The following is a 24689-nucleotide window of genomic DNA, read 5'->3' on the forward strand; positions in this document are numbered from 1 at the left end:
TGAGTAATGTTAATATCCCGATTTTGTTCAAATACTTAAAGCCACCACTGTCATTGATACATTACATCATTTTCGTCCATTCTTGATCAAAAATTAGTGGACATTCATAATTTCAGAGCACGGGTGATCTCCCAGGGCAGCATGTCATTTTCTGTAGTCACTTGTTCCTTAAAAATGGCATCTTGCTGGGCAGAATTCACAAGTGCAATCATGTATGTTTCATTTTCAAGTGAGCAAGGATAGATGACCTGTTCTTCCTGTAATCAATTGTCAATTAAAATATGTCAGAGAAATGTAGCTAGCAAAAGTTACTCTCTCTGTCTCATCAATTGTTTACATTTGTTTTTGATACAAATACCAAACAGATGACAGAGGCAATGCTTTGGGGAATATTTATACTGAAAAGGCAAGTTCAACATGCAAAACGATGAGGGTCTACAAACCCATGGGTAGGAGCTAGAAAAATAAAGGCCAAAGAGGGAATAGGAACATAAATAATGACTGAGACACGTATACAAGGAATACATCAACAATTTCCTGCATTACTAGAAAAAATGATGCATCTGAAGTTAAACCGAAGAAATCAAGTCAAAGAAAATTACCTCCGGTAATTCATAGAACTCATCAGGAGATATCTGGAGTAGTTCACTTGCAGTTTGACCCGAACACCATGCAAAGGCTTTCCCGCTCTCATCTGCCACGGTTATTTTTAGATGGAAAGTGCGTCTTAGTTCCTTCGTCTCACATCGGCAGCAACAGAATTCACATTCCACAGAGCCACATGATGATTTGACAAAATGACCACAAGCAGCATGAGCCAATCTTGTGCTAACATGACAATGGTCAATTTGGTCCAGCCAGACTCTACAAATCTGCTTGAATGTAGATAAAGAGGAGAATAAAAGAAAAAAACAATCAAAAACTGTTCTGATGAGCTATTGTTCATCTTTTAATCTCAAATCAATGAAGGTAACATTTCAAGAAATCAATCGAACTATGTGTTCTTGAGCTAGAGGATTTCTTAATTTCCTTGGCTCAAAATACACAACTCCTACTCTAAATAATTTTCATGTTGAGTAACATGATGACACGTGGTTTTCTCTTCAATCAAATACAATAGGCAGCAAAAATGAGTGAGAAGAACCTAACGAGCCATCATGTTGCCAAGGATGAATAACTGACAACAGAACACACATCCTGCAAGCAGTAACTGATAAAAGGAAACAGTTAGAAAGTCCAGACAATGTACTGCTACTCATACAGCTGATTTTTCTCGAAATGTTAGCTAACTACGAGTCTACGATTAGCTTCAACTCCATTTCCTATAACCCAGAAGAAAAAAAAAAAAAGTCATGATTTTGGCACAATTATTTTCAACTGTCTGCTGAAAATGTAAAGTCCAAACACAGGCATAGATAAACCAGACATCTGCTACTAAATCAGTGTGGTGATATCTAACCAATGATAGCCTCACAACCAAGCTAACGAAAAAACATTTAAAAAAGAGAAGCAAGCAGCAAAAGAGGGCAGAAAGATGAATGCAAATGGAGATGGAGAGAATGTCATACATGTGTACCAAGACCCGACTTTGAAAGATCAGCGAGGCAGGATGATTCATGGAGGCAAGAAGAGTTTAAAATTGCAGGCAAGCAACTAAGGTTGACAAAGGAAGTCCCGGGATCATTCTCACACCATCTTGCTTCTAAACTGCCAAGCAGAGCTAGAACATCAAAAGATTGTAATTCATGCAAAATTGAGATTTAAAGCCTGCCATTAGTAACTTATTCACAACCGTTGCTAAATAGTGAAGAATAATTTATCAAAATATCAGGACGCTCACCGTTTTTGTTTGGTTTTGGAGCATGTCAAACCACAAATGTACACTGTATGACCAAGGCTTAGTCTTCCCAATGACCTGAAGAACGATATGAAAAAATTTAAACAACAACAACAACATTAATCCGAACAGATGGAGTGCACTACCAATCTCTTAGTAAGGCAATGTACCAAGATCCAGAAAACTGCAGCTTTGCGCAAATTGTTCCACTTGAATCTTGCATTCTTAAACTGAAGATTGATTTTTCAGTATTTGTCTCTCGAAATATATCCGTAACAACAGCATATATGCTAATTCCAGTCATCTTGTCGTGCAGCTCAGTAATAAAAGACTGCAAAACTGAAAAACTAAGACATTGGCGAAGAAATAAAGAAGATATAAAGCAGTCATAATCATATAAGTACTTAAGTTCCAATATAATTTTCTTATTTGACATTTTACGGTCAAAGTTCAAAAACTGACCTTGAATAAACGGTAAAATATTAAAAATCATAATATGATAAAAAGTTTATTAGGATATATAGAATATATTAGAATCTTCATATTATAATTATAATATTTTTGAGTGGAAAAAAAAGTATATAAATGGAGAAGATAGAGTCAAAGTGGGGTCTCGAAGACTGTGCAAAGTCAAATGAGAAGTTCTTTTGGGATAAAGGAAGTATACTAATGGGCATAGCCGGAAGCTACTACTATAAAGTCCAGGGAAGTATTAATATAGATTACAAGCTAATAACATTGAACTAGTGACAACCTTTCTCTTAAAAGGAAAGATTATAGGCAATTTTATTTTTTTTGAAGAAAAAAACTCCAGGCAAGAGTTTTAGAGTATGGATGGGAGAGGCTAAAAGCGATTAATTTTATAAGTCTTGCTTGAAAATATTAGATAGAATTTAGATGAGACAAACAAGTTGTTGTCTTGAAATAAAGGGTTAATTCATATCAGATGTCCCCGAAGGGACAGGGTTAATTCATATAGTCACAAGCAGCATCAGGATAATTAGAGAAATTACTCGAGAGATATATCAATTGAACATACCTGAAATGGATAACTACTAAAATCAACTGAGCCTTGAGAATCACATGGTAGAGTCATTTGTGAGACTTTAAGACTTTGTGTAGGACATGAAGGTGTAGAAAGCCTTGATCCTTTGAATCGATTTGGTGTCAAAGCCACACATACCTATGTCACAAACGTGTTAATACTTCCATTCAGACTTTCTTGGGACTCTGAAACAAAAAAAAAAAAATACACTTACTTGTTCCCCTTGTCGGACAAATGGGACCAAATATAATTGAGTTACGCTTCCATATTCAAGACAAACGCCTCCACAATTTTTAGGACCGCCCTCAGAGGAACTTCCAATGAATGGTCTATCAATTGCAAGCATGCTCCCAGTACTGGCAAATGTGCATTTTATCACAAAAGAATACATTTAAAAAAAAAAAAAAAAAAAAAAAAAAAAAACTGACAGCCTGACAGGGTATTACCTGAGAACGTTAGCTAGCACAACTTGCTCACCCCACAAAAAAAAATCCATCTGGACACCATCATTATCAGTTAACCTAATCTGTATCCTCTTTATACCACCACACTTCTCCAAAATTTCCAGAGGCCCTATGGATTCAATCCTATAAAATTACAAAGAATTTTAAAAATATTGAAACTACAAATCATGGTTTTGTGTGACTAGTATAACCTAAACACTATACATAAACAATAGGTTCATCATAAGTATCAATTGAGATGAATATCGTACTAGTTAATCGAGAAACATAGTCCAGAAATCAGACATAATTTAACAGCTTGAAAGGAAACAACGTCTTTTTACCTTGCATATAATGAATACGACGTTCCTTCAGATGCACCATTTACAAAAACAGAAGAAAACGAATCTGAACAAAATTGAGCTCCCAGTAGCATGGCATCATCATCTTTTTCCTACGATAAATTCAAAGATGGTTAGCTGATTAATACTCAAATACTGTCTAAACGTGTGATTTTGCTTGACATAAAAGGCACGTTAATCAAAGAACAAAAGGCAGGTGAGCTTCATCCCAGTAAAGACCTGATCTAATATTCAAATATTTTGGACACTAAACTCCAGGGCTAGACAATTTTTTTATACTAAGAGTCTAGGACAAAACTTGTGCAATGCTCAGGACATCTAACAGAATGCTACGACCTACATACAGTAAGATTTAATTGAGCCCTCTGCTCATCAAACTATACCTCTTTGTTTAAACCCTCCAATTAGCAGGTAAAGATAACCAATTATAAAATATGCTACCTCATCCAACAGTACCACCAAATATTCTGTTGGCAAAAGCCTGGGATAGCCAGCCCCATCGGTAGAAATTCGAAGATAACATCCTGTGAGAAAAATTTCCATTCCTTTCTTTAAAATCCCAGTATCAAGAGAGACCAGATCATAGAACCTGCAATAATTGGTAGGTAAGTTTGAGAAATCCCATCAATTAGAGACTTATTTCAGTTATATAACATTATAACCAGCTATATCAAGGTTTAAGAGATGTGAATTCCCACGGCAGAAAATAAGAACAGTTGAACGCTTCATCTAAGGTATTTCTACAAATGTAGCTTGTATCATGTTCCCCTATGACCCGAATCAAAGATAAAATCAAACTACTCACTAAGGTATCCCCGTGATTAAAAGGTAACACCCCCCTTTTCTTTGATGTCAAATTTACAGAAATTTGAAAAAAAAAACGAGAAAAGAGCAATACATGGAAGAAAAATTCAACAGCGATGGAAGCATAGACCACTTCCTGTTTTAAGAAGCTGAAGTCACTGATAATGCAAGGTAAACTTTAGAGAAGATAACAGTGGAGTGATGGAGATATTAAAGGTTTATAACTTACTTTCTATGGAGATAAAGGTCAATGGTATTTGAGCTCCAAAAATCACCCAAAGTAATCATCCATATGTTAGTACCTGAAAAGAGGTTAATGTTAACACATAGCTACCCACACCTCTATAAGAAATTAACAGCAAATCCAAACAAAACACAAGTCTAGAAAAAGAAGCATATGTTGATGCGTGTTTAATCGACAAAGCTAGGAAAAGTGCACCTCAATTGTCAAAATTCTAAAAGGGAGAGAATGAGGGTGATATTGCCTTTTCTTCTCCCCCTATATAATCCACATGAATCTTAAAGACAGCTAGATAAAAAAAATGTATATAAATGTTACACCACATTCACAGACTCAATGTCTGTATAATTTTTAGTCGACAGTTAAACAAGTCCATCGCAAACTACAAAGAAACTGCAGATACATTATTTTCTAAAGTTCACTCACATCAGACAGGCCTATCACAACTACTTAATACAAGTAAAATGTGAACACTCAAGTAGAAAAAATTTCTTGAAAGTTGAAATTAATGAAAATAAAATATAACCCCGGCCGTACTTCTGATATTCAGCCAGCTTTCATTTACTAACCATAGCATCACAGTTTTCATCAGAAGAATTATAATTCCATTAATATCTAAGTAAGAACCTGGAAGTTTATATGTATCGACAACCACAGCTTCCAAAACACTATTCAGAGACAAAAAGTTCTTCTCATATATAGTGTCAATAGTCACTGTATTTGGCAGCTTTGCTCTCTTATGCTTCTTCTTCAATTGACTGATGCATTCTGGTCTTTTCCTGGGTGCAATGATTTTCCTCTGCTCATTCCAAGCCTGATAACCAAAAACCATAACCTAATGAATCAAAAACCTCATATATTCTAAACCAGATTCCCTATATTGTAAAGTCAAATCAGGTAAACCATTTCTATAACGTGTCATCTCGCAGTCAAAGGCTAAAGCCCTAAAGTAAATAACAAGTTGGAGGACTAATGAAACTATATACACACCCTTCCTCCTTAAAATTATTCCCTTGTGATAAAATCTACAGAAATACAGAATACTTACTTCAAGTCGCCATTCCAAAAAACCAAGCTCGCTTGTTACTTCAAGAAAACAATGTGGCAACGAATCACATCATACCCATCTTATCGTGTCTCACCGAAACTAACCCACCCACCCAAGTTTATCAGTGCATACCTCTCCACACCAAGGCAGACCAACATTACACCACAAATGATAGACGCACTCCAAATAATGTCCGAATAGAATAACTAACTCTTCAGGCCATTGAATTACAACTACCGGCATCTAATAGCAATTTACCAATTACCTACCTAATTAATTATTTAAACATTTCATATAATTAATCCGAAGTTGATCACATTCATTCTAGCATTATAATCCCAATCTCGTCAAAACTAAAAATACACTCAATCAATCTAATTCTGACTAATTCGCCGCTTAAAATAAACATTACAACTAAATTTTACAAAATCACAAGCAAATAAATGAACACACACATTTCGCTTAATAAAGCATCATTTTACAGTGACGAGTCCGATGATCTGCCAAAGTCATTACCGTAACATTCAAATTTCAAATCCAACAAACACTCAATCAATTTAATTTCCACGAATTAGCCACCTAAAACACACCTTACAATTTCTGTTAAAAATATCACATGCAAATAAGTACTACTTCCTCCGTTCCATGGAATTGTTTGCTTTTACTTTTTGGACACTATTCATAAGTAAGGAGAACTTCAATACAACTTCTAATACGCAAACGTAAACTATTCTATGGAACGGATGAAGTAATAAACACACATAACTTCTAATTTATCGCAACGGCGCAACCAACAGTATATTATCAAAACCGTTCTTGATTAGGCCGCGACAACCGATTTCGAGATAAAATCTCAAACCGATACTGAATTCCTTAATCAATTAACATAAAAAATTAGGTAAAAGTGTAGATGACCTGAGAAAGTTCGGCGAGAAGAATAGCAGGAGTAACACCACTAGAATAAGAAACGCAGGTCTTCAGTACACGTGACGCAATCCAACTCCACCCTGGCCCACCTCTTTCTCTCTCCTCGTTTCCCGGTGAATCTTCGCCGTCCGACGGTGGAGAGAGGATCGATTTCGCGTAATTTATGAATTTAATGAATGGATCGATGTTCTTCTCTTCTTCATCTTCTGAGTAAATGATTGAGTCATGATCGTCTAAATCCATGGCGTTTGAATGTTCCGATACGATGCCGTTTCTCTCGGAGGAAGCCATTGATGGTTGAGATAGGGAAGATAGAGAGAGGGGGGTTAGAGTGAGAGTGACAGGGAAAGTGGAATTTTTTGGTAGGGAAAATGGGATTTTTGGGCGGGAAAAATAGCGGTGCTCTGAATTTAGGTTATCGATACAACGACGTCGTATGGCATTACTGGTCTGGTGTTCCTAATCATCCACTACTTTTTACTCAATGGCCAAACACAGCCCGAAACTTGACCAAATTTTAGCCGACTTGGATCTCAACAAGGGCTCAAGGATTCACAAGGAGCCAAGGCTCAAGCTTGTTTGGGCTGGATTTTACATTTTTTTGGGTATAAAATTTGAGTATGTGTTATTAATAACGGCTCTATTTCATTCAAGGCAACATATCTCCTTTGCCGATATTCACCTTATTCACTAGCCGTTTCCATATATTATGTTTCCGTAAATACATTGTATATTCTAGTATATATAGCTCCATATATATTCTTCTAAGGACACGATTCTTGGCACACAATAATAATATACACGATATTCCAATCTTAATATGGTATCAGCTAGGTTATTTTTCCATTAATCGTTTTCTACAAATCAAACGCTGTCTTCTTCTTCCTCCCTATCGACTATCATGACGAACCCCGACGGTAACGCAATCGTTCCTAATCAAACATCTCAAACTGTTACCTTCGTTCAAGTCGAAAACCCAAGCAATAATATCACCCAAATCGGATTCAATGGTACCAATTACGACGAATGGTCCCGAGCTTTCCTTCTAGCTCTTCTTGCGAAAGGAAAAAGCGAATAACTTGACGGATCCATCAAGAAACCGACAGTTACGGACTCAAATTTTCAGTCCTGGCGATCTACCAACGCATTGGTGACCGCTTGGATTTTTAATTTCGTCGATTTTTCCATTCGAAAGACAATCTCTCTCCGTCCTGAGGCGATACAGGTATGGACCAACGGAATCTCTCATGGGATACTATGGCCGATTGACCACTCTGTGGGACGATCTTATTGACGTTGACCCGCTTCCAAAATGCTCATGTGATCCGTGCTCTTGTGACTGGGTCACAATCATGGATGCCCGTCGACAGAAACAACGGGTGCGTGATTTCCTTATTGGCCTCGATGACCGGTACGAAAATGCCCGTTCTCAAATCCTCGGTACAACTCCTCTCCCTACACTTGATTTTATTTATAATCGATTACTTCAGGAGGAAGGGGTGCGTAATCTTCACCCGACTAAAACAGAAAACCGACCCGACACTATGGCTTTTGTTGCTCGTGTTCATTCTGGACACAAAGTTTTTGGGGGAGGGGGGACTTGTGAACCTCGCGTGGATGCTACCCCTGAGACACGGCCGTTTTGTCTTGCTTGTCGCCGCCATGGTCACCACTTTAAAATCCTGTTTTCGTGTGACTGGCGAGTTCCCTAATTGGTGGGGGGGATCGCCCTCGAGACCGTATTTATCTTCCCCATAATGCCACCGATATGAGTCAAGCTGTTTTCGTCCCCGACGAAACTGGTCGTGCGAAATTTGCTCAGAATAAGAAACAACACTCTACGACCCCTGCTGCTTCTCTGTTTCGCTCAAAAGGTCCCGACAATACGGGTTCGATTCCTCGCGCTCATATGGCCGCATGGCATGTTCCCTCAACTACTAATGGTAATGGTAATGGTAATGGTGCTTCTTCTTCTAGTACTCCGTTAAACACTCTTGACATGATCGATTTTAATAGCCTCAATCTGAAAGAACTTGAGGAAATTACTCACATGTGGACCAATCGAAAAAACGACCCATCTGACCGATTGAATGGTAATTTCTCGACCTCTTCGTGGATAGTTGACACGGGAGCATCCCACCACATGTCGGGGTGTCTCTCTCATTTTACTAATTTGCACGATATCACCCCTTTGAGTGTCGGCTTACCCAATGGGGATTTAGCTATGGCCACTCAAAGTGGCGATATCCATTTGTCTTCTCGTTTAATTTTGCGCAACATGTTATACGCACCAAATTTGCAATGCCACTTGATTTCCGTTTTGAGCCTTTTACTTGATTCTTCTCTTACAATTCAATTTTCACAAAAACTATGTCTTATTCAGGACCGTTCCTTGAAGACGGTGATTGGAGCATGTGAGCAAATCGAGGGTTTATACTATTTAAAGGGTGTTCGGACAGACGATGTTCATGCCTATCACACCACCGGTATTGATGAAGTCGAATTATGGCACCGTAGGTTGGGGCATCCTTCTACAAACATTTTTCGTTTTTTACCTATTTCAAATAAATTGCATCGTACTGATTTTCATAGCAAGCACTGTGACGTTTGTCTTCGCGCTAAACAAACTCGGGAACAATTTTCTTTAAGTTCGAATATTGCAAACGGTATTTTTGATTTATTACATTGCGATTTATGGGGCCCTTACTCCGAAAATGCCTCATGTGGTTCTCAATATTTTTTAACACTTGTTGATGATTTTTCCCGATCCACGTGGGTCTATTTGCTTCGTCGTAAAAGCGATACACGTCAAACTTTACTTAATTTTTTTGCACTTATTGAGCGACAATTTCACAAGAAAATTAAAGTTTTTCGCAGTCACAATGGAAGTGAGTTTACCTGTCTCGAACAATTTTTTAACCAAAATGGTATTATTTTTCAGTCCTCTATGGTCGATACACCTCAACAAAATGCTCGAGTCGAACGAAAACATCGACATATTTTAAATGTCGCCCGTGCACTTTTATTTCAAGCGAGACTGTCTATCCTTTTCTGGGGTGAATGCATTCTCGCTGCCGTTTATCTTATAAATCGAACCCCGAGTACTCTACATAAGGGTAAAACTCCATACGAAATACTTTTTCAAAAACCACCTCCTATGAGTCATATCCGAACTTTTGGGTGTCTCTGTTATGCCCGAAATATCAATCGGTCCCGCGACAAATTTGCACCTCGTGGTCGTAAATGTGTTTTTTTGGGTTACCCATTCGGAAAAAAGGGGTGGAAGGTCTACGATTTAGACACGGGCTCCTATTTCTCGTCCCGGGATGTTGTGTTCATTGAACACGAATTTCCTTATTATTCTTTAAACATACACGATGACCCACAACTCACGCCGACCTTCCTCGATGACACTTTCGCTCCCATCGAAAATATCATCATCTTCATCTCAACCACGACTCCTGCTTCCTTGACACAAACACACGACCACCCCACACCCAATACCGAGACCACCTCCACACCCGACTCACCAACCTCGCCAACTATCACTCATACCGACCCTCACGTTTCCCCCACTACCACACCCATCCCAAACACCTCGACCAATCTCACTGGCTCCACGGCCAGCACCAAGATCACAACCGAACCCGCGACCACCACTGAAAACATTGGGTAAAGGACACCGCATCAAAATACCGAGTTCTCGTCTCAAAGGATTTGTCCGACCACCCATCAACCCTTCGACACACGCTATCATTGCTCCGTCATCGACTTCAGGTACTAAATACCCCATTTCTTATTTTATCGACTACTCCACGTTTTCCACTAATCATAAATCGTTCTTAGCGGCCGTGACTGACAATCACGAGCCAACCTCTTTTAAACAAGCTATGCAGGTCGAACATTGGAAACAAGCGATGAAAAGCGAGATTGAAGCTCTGGAACGGAATAATACTTGGACGCTAGAGCAACTACCGCCTAACAAAAAGGCAATCGGGTCTAAATGGGTGTACAAAATTAAATATAATGCTGATGGCACGATTGGAAGATATAAGGCCCACCTTGTCGTTATGGGGAATCGTCAAATCGAGGGAGTCGATTTTCAAGAAACATTCGCTCCCACCGTAAAGATGGTCACGGTCCGGACTTTTCTCACTATTGTCGCCGCCAAAAATTGGGTCATTCACCAAATGGATGTCCATAACGCCTTTCTACACGGAGATCTTGACGAAGAGGTATACATGAAACTTCCTCCGGGCTTCAACAATTCCGCTGATGGCAAGGTGTGTCGTCTTCGAAAATCTTTATATGGTCTACGACAAGCCCCTCGTTGTTGGTACGCAAAGTTGGCCTCCGCCCTCACCTCTTATGGCTTCAAACAATGCCCTTATGAGCACTCGTTATTCTCTATGTCCACGACAACAACCGAAGTGCACGTCCTTATCTACGTCGATGACTTAGTCATCTGCGGAAACAACTCAACAGTGGTCGACAAATTCAAAGGTTATTTGAGTGGCTGTTTTCATATGAAAGATCTCGGCCCATTAAAATATTTCTTGGGGTTGGAAATCGCTTGTAATAAGACTGGGCTATTTCTCTCCCAACGAAAGTACGCTCTCGATATCCTCGCCGAAGCCGGGCTCCTTGGGTCGAAGCCTCAACATATACCCATGGAACCTCATCATCATCTCGCCTCCACTACCTCGACAGTCCTCACTGACCTGCAACCGTATCAACGACTGGTCGGCCGCCTCGTGTATCTCACCATCACCCGACCCGAATTTACATAATCCGTCCATACTCTTGCCCAATTCATGCATGCCCCACGGATGGATCACTGACAAGCAGCGCTACAAGTCGTCCGTTATCTCAAATCCAATCCGGGACAAAGACTTTTACTTCGCTCCGACAACAATCTCCAATTGCATGCTTACTGTGATGCCAATTATGACGCATGTCCAAACACTAGACAGTCCCTATCCGCTTATATTCTCTTCCTCGGCAGCGCTCCTATTTCATGGAAAACGAAGAAGCAAACAACTGTCTCCAAGTCCTCGGACGAATCAGAATATCGCTCCATGGCGTATACAGTTGGCAAAATCAAATGGATTAAAGGATTGTTAGCCTTTATGGGCATCGCTCAAGATCAGCCAATCCGCGCTACACATAGCTCGCAATCCGGTCTTTCACGAACGCACCAAACACATCGAGGTGGATTGTCATTTTGTTCGCGACGAAATTATCAAACGGACCATTCAACCAAGCTACGTGCATACAAAAGACCAACTGGCAGATATCCTAACTAAAGCTCTGGGACGGACACCTTTTCATACTCTCTTGTCCAAGTTGGGCGTTTCAAGCTTACACGCACCAACTTGAGAGGGGGTAATAATGGCTCTATTCCATTCAAGGCAACATACCTCCTTTGCCAATATTCACCTTATTCACTAGCCGTTTCCATATATTATGTTTCCGTAAATACATTGTATATTCTAGTATATATAGATGCATATGTATTCTTGTAAGGACACGATTTTTGGCACACAATAATTGTAACACCCCACGTTAATTGAAGAGGTCCAGTGATAGGCTTAAATGACTAGTGCTTAAAGGGATTAGAAGTACTACTCATATCAACAAAGTGCACTTTCTTTTATGGTCATCCATGCAAAAGAACTCCACAGTTAAGCGTGCTTGGCTGAGAGTAGTCTTAGGATGGGTGACCTCCTGGGAAGGTTCCCAGGATGCGCATGAGTGAGGACAAAATGCGCTATAAAGGACCCGTGTTGATCTGTGGGCCATGTACACAGCCTGATGAGCTATCATAAGTAACCGCTCCCGACCCAGTTTGGGCCGGGGTGTTACAATAATAATATACACGATATTTCAATCTTAATAGTTATTGAGCATTATAAATATATTTTAGTAATTTATAATTATATTTGTTTTTAAAAGTTTCCATATTTATTTTTGTATAAATTTTTCTAAGTTAAAAAATAAATAATGCTCGAATCAGAAATGATCCCACAAATTGCAGAGAACATAGACTTTGACCCCTTCAATATAAACAGAACCAAACCGACACAAATGACCTAGGGTTTAGATTGCAAGTAGCATTTTATGTACATTCTTAAATTGTGCCTTTTTTTTTTACCGTGGTCATTCTCTATTCTTTTTCCTCAAATACCAGGAAAAAAACAGACTTTTTTTTTTGCAGCCAGAAAGAAAGATTCCTGATGCGATTTCAAAGCCCGTTTTGCAAGACTATGAGCTTTTCCATTGCGCTTCCTGCACACATAACTAAAGCATAAATAATGAAATGACGCCGATAAGGTAGTTATATCCTCTAGTACTCTTCTGATCTGGTGATGCTTGCACTCCTTGCCTGCGCACTGCATCAGCAACTGAAAACAATCCAACGACACTTCCAGATGAAGAATACCCTGACTGCAAACCCATTTTAGTGCATTTTTAACCCCCAGCGCCTCAGCTTGAAAAGGTGATTCCGCTCGGCATTTAAGACTCCCTTCACCACGAACTTCTCCGCATCATCAAAAACCACCCAACCAAAAGCGGCAGCACACGAAGCCTCCCAAGTTGCGTCAACGTTAATTTTCGTAGACTGACATTGACCAGGAACCCCAATAACATAGAACGGTTTCCCCTCTCTCGGCATACGCACCTCATTTCCATTATCTTGGCTGTTCTGAGTGTCATTCTGGGATACCACATCCGTACCATTTTTTGCTTCAACACTCCTTGTAGCCATTCGAACCAAAAGATGACATTGCTCGTAAAAAAGTTTTGGGATGAGAGTATCACCTCTAAAGATGCAATTATTTCTCATTGTCCAAATACTTTATAAGGTAGCCAAGAAATGGAGGATTCGTGAAACACCATCCTCAAGTTTCCCAGGTAGTGAATCCAGTTAATGACCCAGTCCCCAACACCAGTGTTATTTGCCTGATTTGCATTTATACCAAGTGTGGATCCAGCCCAAATTCTAGAAATAACCTCACAGTCTCTAAATAAGTGATTCAAAGTTTCAATATTTTTCTTTTCCTTTTCCATAAGTGGCAAAATGGTTCCTAGCCCATTTTCCTTTTAGCAAATTAACTGCCAACAGGAAGCGAGTTTGTTACGATCTTCCAAACTAGGACTTTTCACGATTGCGGCCCGGGAAACCTCCATAGCCTTGTCTTGAAGAAAGACTTTCTTCCTTGATCCATTCGTTCCTTATCCTTTCTTGATCCCTTTCTTTCAAAGAAATCGCTGAAGATAAGCCCATATCCACTTTTAACCGAATACTCTCCACTCTTCAAAAAAAGGCTAGAAATATCCTTCCTCTAATGGTTCATTGGGGGCATTGCCAAAATTTTATTGGCGCTTTCTTCATTACACACTAGCTTAATCAGTTCCTCATTCCAGCCCCCTTCGTTGTAACATAGATCCTTAACTCGAGGTCTTTTAGGAAACTAAAGGCCGGATCCAATAAAGCTTCTATTGGGTCTGATATTCCCCCATCCACCCATCTGGTACTCCACACATTAAGGTTCGACGCGCTCCCTGGTTTCCAAGCAATATTGTCTAAAATAAAGCTCAAGCCATGGGCAATCCATCTGGTACTCCACACATTAAGGTTCGACGTGCTCCCTGGTTTCCAAGCAATATTGTCTAAAATAAAGCTCAAGCCACGGGCAATACTTCTACCCCCCCCCCCCCCCATGAATTACAACTGGTAATTCTAGGGGTGGTCCTATTCTCAAAAACAGTGCTTCCTAAATTTTTTTCCCTAAAGATAAGGCAAAATAGCGATTTTTCCTCGGTTACTAAACGCCACGCATGTTTTGTCAGCAGAGCTTGATTGAGACACTCTATATTGCGTATACCAAGACCCCCTCCCTTTTGGGAAGACTGGTAAACATCCTACTACACCAGTGAAGTGATTTTCCTAATCTGCATCCCGCCCACCAAAAATGCGACAACAGAGAATGAATCTTCTTTATCACACTTACCGGTATTTTAAAGACCGATAGAAAGTAAGTAGAGATGTTTGATAGGACGGATGCAATTAGGGTTACTCGCCCAGCCGGTAAAAGGAAGACACTATGATCCAGATAAAATGAATAATACTAGTGAATGTACGTAATTGTTTTGGGCTATATATTACTTTGGTGACTCAAGTTTGTAGATGGTTTTATATCAGGGGCGGCCCGTTGGGCGTGCAATTCGGTTCATAGAATCGGGGCCCAACAGAGAAAAAGGCCTCAACGTTTGTACCAATATCTCATCATATACTAGTTGCTAAGCAGGTAAAAATCCTATCAACCTTACCGTTGGTTGTGGGTTCAATTCCTATTGATGACATTTTTTTTCCACTTAATTCGGTTTGTGGGACTCAACTTCTTTCTTTTTAAATTTTTTTAAGTGAACTATTTAGCCTTCTTTATTAAATTCTATGTGTTATTGGCTAAACTATCTAGACTACTACCTCTCAAATTTTGTATTTTGTCTTTTTTTGTCAAACTTTAAATTACATATTTACACAAGTTATAGACTATGTCATTTTCATGGTGAAATAGTTCATTTTTACAAAAAAAAAATATTCATTTAATGTTAATAAATAAGTAGTATTTTACATAATGCGACCGTCTCAATCAAATATTCAGTGTATGACCGTCTTATGCAATAATTATGGTCACATTTCACCTTATATCTTTCGATTGTAAATAAATACTCCTTTTTATTTCATTTATTAGCTAAATCTCCTCAAGTTAAGAGTAAATTTATTATTTTTTCGCTTTTTCTTAAAGTATCTCAGAGAGGAAATACAATAAAAATAAAAGCACAACTAATATAAAGTAGATATTTTTTTATAACAAAAATCACGACGACATACTTGAGGCCTCAAAATAAAATTTGGCACAGGGCCTCTGAATTTTACCAGCCGCCCCTGGTTTTATTTTAGTTACCAAAAATATAAAATAGTCAAATTTATCATAGTTAAGGACTTTTTACATAATAGTGTAAAAGAATAATTTTAAATTGTATAATAAGTAAAATTTTAAATAATTATGAGAATACAAATAGTACTTTATTTAGCTCAAATTATATGTTTTTAAGTATGAAACCTAATGATGTTGTACTTTAGGTCATCAGAGAGAAAATATTCCCCACTATTTTTTTTTATCTTGGAGCAACATTTTTACGCTTAGATCACAATTATGTCTATTTATTTTTTCTAAAGAAATTATTAATTTAAATCTTATCTTTATAAAAGCAAGAACATTTAAGCCATCCTCATGAAGTCACATCATCACACACATTTTTTAAAAAAAAAACAATAAATGTGGGACCCGCGGCAAAGAATTTAGATTTAATTTATGAAAAACCTCCATGTTTATGTTTTGTACGTAAATGTTTACGATTATGTTTTATACGTACATAAATATTAATGAATAACGAATAACGAATAGTTAAATTAAAAATAATTCATTAACTTTTATATAATGCATGTAGCAACTAACAAATAAATTGAAGAAAATTGAAAATGAAATGTGATTGAACGTATGGCCTTTAATTAATAAAGTCAATATTACTAAACATACACTCAATATCACTAATGATATATGTGCTTTCATTACTTATTTGTGTTTATTGTCAGCATACATCTAAATTACATTAAACTTGACAATAAATTACCTACTAAAAATTGCAATTATATTTATTAAATATCTGAATTACATTAAATCGGATACAAAGATTTTTTCACCAATCCTTGAAAAGAAATTTTGAAAATACTTTTGATTAGTATAAAAAAAGAAGTAAAAACAATTAAAAGAAATAGTGTTACATAATAGTTTGAATTAAAATGGGAATGGTTCATTTTGAGATTTGCAAGTGAATTATATTTTTTTTAAAAAAAATAGCTATTTTATCATCAAATAAAATTAAAGTTATATAATGTTGTTAAATTTAAAGTACTAAAATTAATTTTTTTTATTCATATTTAACATCAACTTATTAATGACATATCGGGTCGAGTAGGTCGGGTTGGATATGGTTTCAACTCTAAAATAACGATTCATTTTACGTTCATGTCGAGCTGTGAGTCAAGGTTTACGGGTTTTGACCTTGGAAAGAACAGGTCCGGTTAATTCAGGCCAAGTCAATTTTTTATAGTGTCTACATTATGAACTTAAAAAATGTAAACACAAATATAAATAATTAATCAGTTTATTTAGACTCAAATATAAACGATTCAGGTTGGCTCAAAACTCAAAATTTGGGAACTCTATAACATGAGGCAAATTTGTAATATGAGTTACATGACGGGGACGGGTTACAGTCAGTAAACAAGTTAAGTAAGTTTATCCTTAAAAAAAAACAAGTTAAGTAAGTTTATGGCGCTTTTATTTTGTCATTTTATTTTTACTATAAAAACAAAATCCCATTTTTAAATAGGGAAGCTATTTTTATGAAAAAAATAATTTCCTATTAATACTTTAATAATAATTGTGACTTATACTATATTTTATATTAAGATAAACTTATATTTAACCGGTCAGATATAATCATATAATGGATCGGATTTCGACCTAAGTTAATGAGTTACTTCGAGTTAATCGACATATCAAGCTTCACGAGTCAAGACCCAGGAAAAAATAGATTCAGTTGGGTTAAATATTAAAAAGTACATGTTTTATTGTTTAACTTTGTCAATTATAAATCTTTTAATAAACAAAATCATTAATTAATTTTCACACATATTCACATAAATTCATTAAATGATGTTAATCTTCATAAAAAAATCTCTTTTCATTTTATTTCTCGGCTTTTACTTAGTCTCTCGATTACTATGTTAAGTAGGTATTCATATTTTAACTATCAAGAGGACAAATCATAATTTAATCAGTACTCGGACAATAAACCTAAGACATCATGTATTTTACGTCCTCTTTTATAATTACAAATGTAATTTATTATTCAAATCTACATAGAAAATGTAATTGCGTTTTTTTTTTTATAAATCTTGTTAATCGATAATATTAAATTACATACTCGTGCAATTTTGCTCGGGTTAAAAACTAGTTTCAAGTTAATTAAGAGATAAATACAAAGATCAATTACAGTCTACGGAGTACGTATAAATCCTACTCGTATAAATCTTTTAACAGTTAATTCGTGTTGAATTAACTTCTCATGGAGGGCTTCGAATGAGATCGGGGTGTTGTGGACATGGGCCACGGGGGCGCTTGGGAAACAAGCGTTTGCATTTGTGGAGTCGCCACCAATTTATTGTGGAAAATTGGAAACCGTTCGAATACCTCGTGTCATGTCAAGACACAAAGTAGTGACATGAACACCAAGAACTCGTTACCCTTAGCATTCTATGTCTAGAATGACTCTCGTGGATGTCAATGAACACGGATGTTCACAGAGATCTGGAGTAAGGGGTGAGGGTACGTATTAGGAAGCTCTTTTGATCGAACACCTAATCCCGCCCGCCTCGATAGCGGCCTCTACTAATGATTAGGGAAATTGTTTATACTCGATATGTTGTCGGTTATATGCATGCAATGCAACATCCATTAGATTAATCCTAGCATGTGAAGAATTAATACTAAGTCGGTTATCACGTAATTTATCATACAATTGGGTCAAAGTAGAGATTTAAGTGCAATTACATGTGAAGGCATACAAGCAATAATAAAGAAATACAATAAAAATACAATAAAGAAAAATTACAATAATTACATTGGATTAATGATTTATGTCGAAAATATATTTAAAACGGATAATTTGAGAAAAGAATAAACAAATGGAATGACGGACAAGAATTAGGGTGATAATACGATTAATAGCTAGTTAATACGTAAACTAAATAACTAAGTCAAGGCAAAACGGGAGTTCAGGGACAGAACTCAACCAGGAACAGGCGCAACAGAGCTGCGTCCCTTGGAAGAGGCGCAGCAGTTGCTCCGTCCGTTCCTTGGCTCAGTTCTGGCTGTGAAGCCGGAATTGCAAGTCGTTAATACTCGTTGGTGAATTTAATGATCGATTATATTATTTGACTCGGATGAAAGTGATTAGCAGGTTATTTACATATGATTAATGGTCATAAAAGCGATAAACATGAACGAAACCGATTAGAATGAATTATACAAGATTTAAAAGGTTAATTATAACTAATATAGAAAATATACAAGACAAACTCCTTGATTGTAGGAGGAGATGATCACTAATTGATATGCTAAATATGTACATAATGTGAACCGTATCATTCTCCTTGATTTGTGCCATCATTAGCTTGATTTGAATTGATATGCTTAATAGAAATGACTAAATTCATTGTAATTACCAAATAGAACGACGGAGGAACGCGCGATTCCTTGAACCCTTATTTTTGGGCCGATGATAATATTTCGCTAATACAATATATGAGGGTGATTCGAACACGTAACTTATTATCACGATACCTTCGTCTTAACCTTTAGATTAACACCTCTTTGAATGCATGCATTGGTGACTTTCTGATAGGATCTCCTTATTTCCATGCAAGGGAGAATTCCATGCTCCATGGTATTCATAGGCATGGTTTTAAATCGCGGTGCCGGTGTCAGGAATCCCCCTTCACTCGACCGTCGAGCTGCTAGTCGCGGTTATCGCAGTAATATTTATTTTAAAGATATTTTATCATCTATTAGCTATTTCTCCGTTTCATATAAAGTTAGATTAATTTGACCAATGTTATACAATTTTTTAGAGCTTCTCGTGACAAAATTTGGCAGGTACTACTTTTAACTAGTTCATCTCGGGTTCATCGCGGGCTTTATCAGGCTGAGTTGACCGATACATGTTATAAATCGACCGTCTCGGCCGATAATTTCCTACTTTTAATTTACCCGATACATCTCCAAATATCTCGTATTAGCCGCTTCCGATACCGATACATCTCGGCCGAGATTTTAAACCATGTTCATAGGACATAGGTTAACGTTTTAGTGGGCTATTGTCTTCACCCAAGTGTTAGAATAATTAATAATATTCGTATGGCCTATGTGTTTCGGGTTTTAATAAAAGTTAAGTTCACATTAATATTAAGAGACTTTAATATAAAAGACGGTATCATGATGGATCGGTCCCGATTAATGTAATTAAAGTCCGGGAATTATTATTCCCTCTTACCTTACCCTAATAAGTCGTCTTTCACGAAAAGGTACGAACGGTTTTGTTTTTGCGAAAAGGTACGTAACCCATCATATATATATGATAGGATACAGTAAGAAAATTATCACAATTATAATCATCCTGACAAAAAACAAAACATACGTACACTGAAACAATGGGTGAATGTAACAACCCGGATTATAAAACAAAGGAAAAACGTATATAAAATAAATATCAGAGTACGATACTGATAAAAGGGTCAAGGTGGCGGAAACACCTGACCCATCCGGTTCGCTACTAAAACCAAAACAAACTAATACATTATTCAAAGGTTCTCAAAACATAAAAGAAACTCCTAATTTATTATTCATCTCGCCGCACAGAACTTTCCCAGCAAGATATCATCCAAAACAGCAAACATCTGAACAACCTGAGAATGGGGGTCGACAATCAGTCGGGAGTAACTAGATGCTCTCCCAGTCATGTTTACAACAATTGAATATAATCAACAATCATTAACAAATGAAATGTAAAACCAGTAAACATGTGAGATCATCTATACTCATGAAAAACCCAACAAAGATTATCATGACTTAATCAACCTTAGACGAATGCAATCATACAAACCTAGACCATATGCAACCACTAGACCATGAACACTTACAAGACCAGTAGTGACAAACGACCCACAACAACCTAAGGCACAAAGCTAGCATTAAAGCATAGCAAACACGGTAACACACAATCCACAGCAACAGAAGGCACAAAGCTAGCAATCAAGCGTAGCGAATAGAGCGAACGCCCGTTAGAGCGTATAACCACTGCCTCTAACTTGCCGGAGCGTATAACCATCGCCTCTAGCTGATGGAGCGTATAACCACTGCCTCCATCGGTGTGGAGCATATAACCACTGCCTCCACGGTACTATGTATAGCGTATAACCACTGCCTATATGTCTAAGACCTGACCAGACTCTCGGTGCAATAACTGTACACCGAACGACACTCGGGAACCAGAGCGTATAACCACTGCCTCTGGCTAGTTCCGAACACAGACCAAAATAAATCCCGCATCAACGAGTAGCGTTGGTTCATTCCGATAGTATATAACTGATACTACCGTCATCTATTCAAACTAGCAACAAACCAATGCACAGTATAACTGACTGTACTAACATGCGTGAACAACATCACGACTCAACCCATATGATAGTATAACTGACCATCCCACTTATCATATGAATAAGAGTAACCAAAGACATATGCAAACACAAGGACATAACACGTTGAACACAATACCACATATGAAACAAGTATAAGCAACCAATGTTATAGTAACTTTAGCTATAACTTTAACATTAACCATTCAATGTTATAGTAACCCTAACCATAACATAAACTCTGGATGCGAGGTTATAGTAACCTCGACTATAACTTCAACATATATAACTTGAAGTTATACTTACCTCAACTATAACTTTGACACGAAACTCAAAGTTATACTTGTTCCAACCATAACCTTGAGCCATAATCTCAGGGTACGTTAGTTCCAGCTATAACCTTAACTCGTACTTCAACGTTATAGTAGCTCCAGCCATAACTAGAGTAACTACCCAAAGTTGTATTAACTTTAGCCATAACACATGAATCATAATCAAGGTTATACTAGCTTTAGCTATAACTTTGGAGAGAACTCTTGGCCGCCTATCATGCCGCCACTAGGGTTTGATTCGTAAACCCTAATTGCGCTCATGACACCCATAATAAGCACATAACCAACATACGATATATAATTAATACATTAAAACATATACAAACATGCGAAAACATAATAAACATGATAATAAACAATCTAACACGTACCAATCATACAAGACAATCATTAAATCATATTAATTACATCAATTGGCATAAACACAATTAAAGGAAAACACCTAGTTACCTTTTTAGCAATTACTGAAAACCTCCATAAAGAATACGACCAACAAAATCTTGTCTCCAACACGTGCCAACGTCCTCAAAATCGACATTAAGAATACCCGAATTCAAATTAATGAATTCACCATAAAAGATTCTTCTTCTTTAGCCATTAAAATAAGCGACCCAAAAACGTAGGTCTAAAGGTCCATACAAATAATTCTCATAAAAAATATTTGGAGATAAATATGTTGCAAGGATAAGAGCAAGGATTGTGAAAATATAATTTATGTATGAGTTTGGAAGAAGAAAAGATATTCAACAATGAAGTAAAAGAGAGAAAAGAAGAACAGAGAGAAAGAGAGGAAAGCCGTGCGGCACTTTCATGCGTGAAACCAAAATAGGTTGACCTAGTTGCTTGCTAGGTTAATTCTATTTATAAGAAGATTAACTAATGGGCTTTGGGTCTATTAGCTCATACAATGGATTATCTGATTATTAATCCGATTGGACCATATTAAAACGTAAGGAGAGCTTATATAAGAAAAGTAATTATTAAATTAAAATAATAAAATCGTGCACGGACATTTTAACCCATCAAAAGTATATCAAAACGGGAAATAATAAAATAGAGAACGAAGACGATAAATATAAATATTTCCAAAATACATTAATAAACTTCGAAATAATTAATTTAATATAATACTTTTATAATAAAATATTATTATAAAATACGGGGTGTTACAGTGAAAGACAGTTTCTTCTCCATCATCAAAGGAACATAAAAGAAAGGGTTAAGGAGGAGAATCAATCGCCTTATACTTCTTATTGAATTGATTGCATCTTTAAGACATGGACCAAGGTTAGTCCTTTATTCCGTTTATTGATTGTATTAGGGTTGAATTAATTCAAGTCTATATTGATTCTTGGGACTGATTTCATCATTGAAATTATAAATTTTATCTTACATTTGGTATCAGAGCGGTATAGACTTGATTAATTTACCATGAATGTTTTATTGCTATTATTTTTTTTCATCACTGTTTTTATGAAAAAAAAAATGTCATATAAATGAATTGGAATTTTTGTTGTTCAAGAGTTTTTTGTGATTATAGTGGATTATTATGGTTGAAGTGTAGATCCATGTTGAATTATACATGGTATTGTTTATGCATTATGATAAAAGGCTTCCGTTGTACTTCGTATATGTTTTTTGATTTGTCTCTTTGGGTGGAATTTTCAACAGTAGTATTTGAAAATTGACAGTAGTACTTCACTGATGGCTTCCGTTGCATCTTATAAACATTTAAACTGACTTATTGTGTTTGTTGTTTTAGTGTGCAATGTAACATCATTGATAGTAATGAAAAGTATCTACTGTATTGATAATTACTTTTAATAATTGGCTATGTACTTTTAATGATGTGACAATCCTGTACATATAACCTAATTTGTCCCATTAATATTACTTCGTATTATTTTGCATAATCAAAGAAACATATGTAAATGAAAAATTATGTCATGGGAACTTGGTAATTACCATTTGGCAAATTGATTACGTTCCAAAAAGTTGCAAGACTATAGTTTGTTCAATAATACGTTTTTTTTTTTTTTTTTTTTTTTTTTGTTTCCACTATGACAACATATTAATGTCATTTACTTATTGCCTTTAGGCTGTGTGTTTGAGAACAAATTTCTTATACCAACACACATGAAGTTAGACAATAGAATGGTTAACATTAAAGTAATGGGTAATTAGTGTTATGAAGTATTAACACATTGAAACATAATATACCATTAAAGTTAAATGTTTATTTTGCATATGACATGTTAGTCACCAAAGTGACCTTGTTATATTACATTTAGACATTTGAAATTAAAGTTTTTAATTGATCATGATTAAAAGAGATGGTTAAATGACATTATTGTTAGATTGATCAATTATTTTTTTGTTGTCATCTATATTTTGGGAGATCACCCAAAGGTGGGTCATTAATTATAGTTGATAATATGAAAGGATTAATTATTCATAAAGTGGGTCTAATAGTATGTATATCCAAAGATAGCATTCTTATTTGATTAATGTGTGTTATAATTAATTGTTAAAGTATACATTAGCATCAATGATGGTTACTTGTATTTAAGTGTTGCCCAAAGGTCATTTAAATACATGTATAAAAGTTTATATAATATTATTTGAATATGTATTATAGTTTTTCAAAGCACTAATTGGTAACATGTATAAATGATTGCAGCATCTCCAAATTTGTTTGCATCTGCTGACTCTTTTGTAAAGTTCAATGGGCTTAATTATGATGAGTGGGCCTTAAAGATCCTGTATACACTGAGTATAATGGCTTTGGACATTGCCATCCTGACAGATGAGGTGCCAACAAAAATTACACCTGAGAGCTCCGAAGCCGAAAAGTGTCATTATCAGGATTGGGAGAAATCTAACAGGTTGGGTTTACACCTCATGAGGATGACAATGGCTGATAACATTAAGCCCTCCATGCCTAAAACAGAGAAAGCAAGAGAATTCATGCTAAAAGTAAAGGAATGTTCACAGTCGGATTTAGCTGATAAGTCAATTGTTGGTAGTTTAATGAGTGAGCTGACTACTAAAAGGTTTGACTGGTCTCAACCGATTCATGATTATGTGACACACATGTCTAACCTGGCAGCAAAGTTGAAAACTTTAGGAATGGATGCAAGTGATACTTTCTTGGTCCAATTCATCATTAACTCTCTACCTTATGAGTTTGGCCAGTTTCAGGTGAACTATAACACCATTAAAGATAAATGGAACTATCAAGAGTTAAAAGCCATGCTTATACAGGAGGAGGGGAGATTAAAGAAGATGAAAGATCAAGTCGTTCATTTCTGAGTCATGATG

The 24689-nt window shown here is 36.6% G+C and overlaps 2 protein-coding genes across 2 annotated transcripts; one reads left to right on the forward strand and one right to left on the reverse strand.

Moving 5' to 3' along the window:
• Window positions 1-4: 4 nt before the first annotated feature.
• LOC141618669 (uncharacterized) lies at window positions 5-7104 on the reverse strand. Its single transcript, XM_074435753.1, has 13 exons — window positions 6696-7104; window positions 5360-5546; window positions 4721-4793; window positions 4129-4276; window positions 3670-3779; window positions 3329-3469; window positions 3097-3238; window positions 2877-3020; window positions 2008-2168; window positions 1841-1915; window positions 1569-1707; window positions 603-872; window positions 5-257 (listed from the first exon to the last, which is right to left on the reverse strand). Exons 1-13 carry the CDS (start codon window positions 6996-6998, stop codon window positions 105-107), a joined length of 2046 nt encoding a protein of 681 aa, XP_074291854.1. The 5' UTR covers window positions 6999-7104; the 3' UTR covers window positions 5-104.
• A 16934-nt stretch (window positions 7105-24038) lies between these two features.
• LOC141620869 (uncharacterized) lies at window positions 24039-24680 on the forward strand. Its single transcript, XM_074437627.1, has one exon. The coding sequence runs from the start codon at window positions 24039-24041 to the stop codon at window positions 24678-24680; it is 642 nt and encodes a 213-aa protein (XP_074293728.1).
• The last annotated feature ends 9 nt before the right edge of the window (window positions 24681-24689 follow it).

Source organism: Silene latifolia, chromosome X, assembly GCF_048544455.1.
Source record: "Silene latifolia isolate original U9 population chromosome X, ASM4854445v1, whole genome shotgun sequence".
Taxonomy (NCBI): domain Eukaryota; kingdom Viridiplantae; phylum Streptophyta; class Magnoliopsida; order Caryophyllales; family Caryophyllaceae; genus Silene; species Silene latifolia.

What these genes read in the sequence shown, in the direction of transcription:
- LOC141618669 (XM_074435753.1), bottom strand. Translation starts at nt 6,998, where the DNA reads ATGGCTTCCTCCGAGAGAAACGGCATCGTATCGGAACATTCAAACGCC. An exon ending in TTGTCCGACAAGGGGAACAA is followed by an intron (nt 3,021 to 3,096) that starts GTAAGTGTATTT and finishes TTTGTGACATAG; the next exon opens with GTATGTGTGGCTTTGACACC. An exon ending in TCCAAAACCAAACAAAAACG is followed by an intron (nt 1,708 to 1,840) that starts GTGAGCGTCCTG and finishes TCTGCTTGGCAG; the next exon opens with TTTAGAAGCAAGATGGTGTG.
- LOC141620869 (XM_074437627.1), top strand. Translation starts at nt 24,039, where the DNA reads ATGATTGCAGCATCTCCAAATTTGTTTGCATCTGCTGACTCTTTTGTA.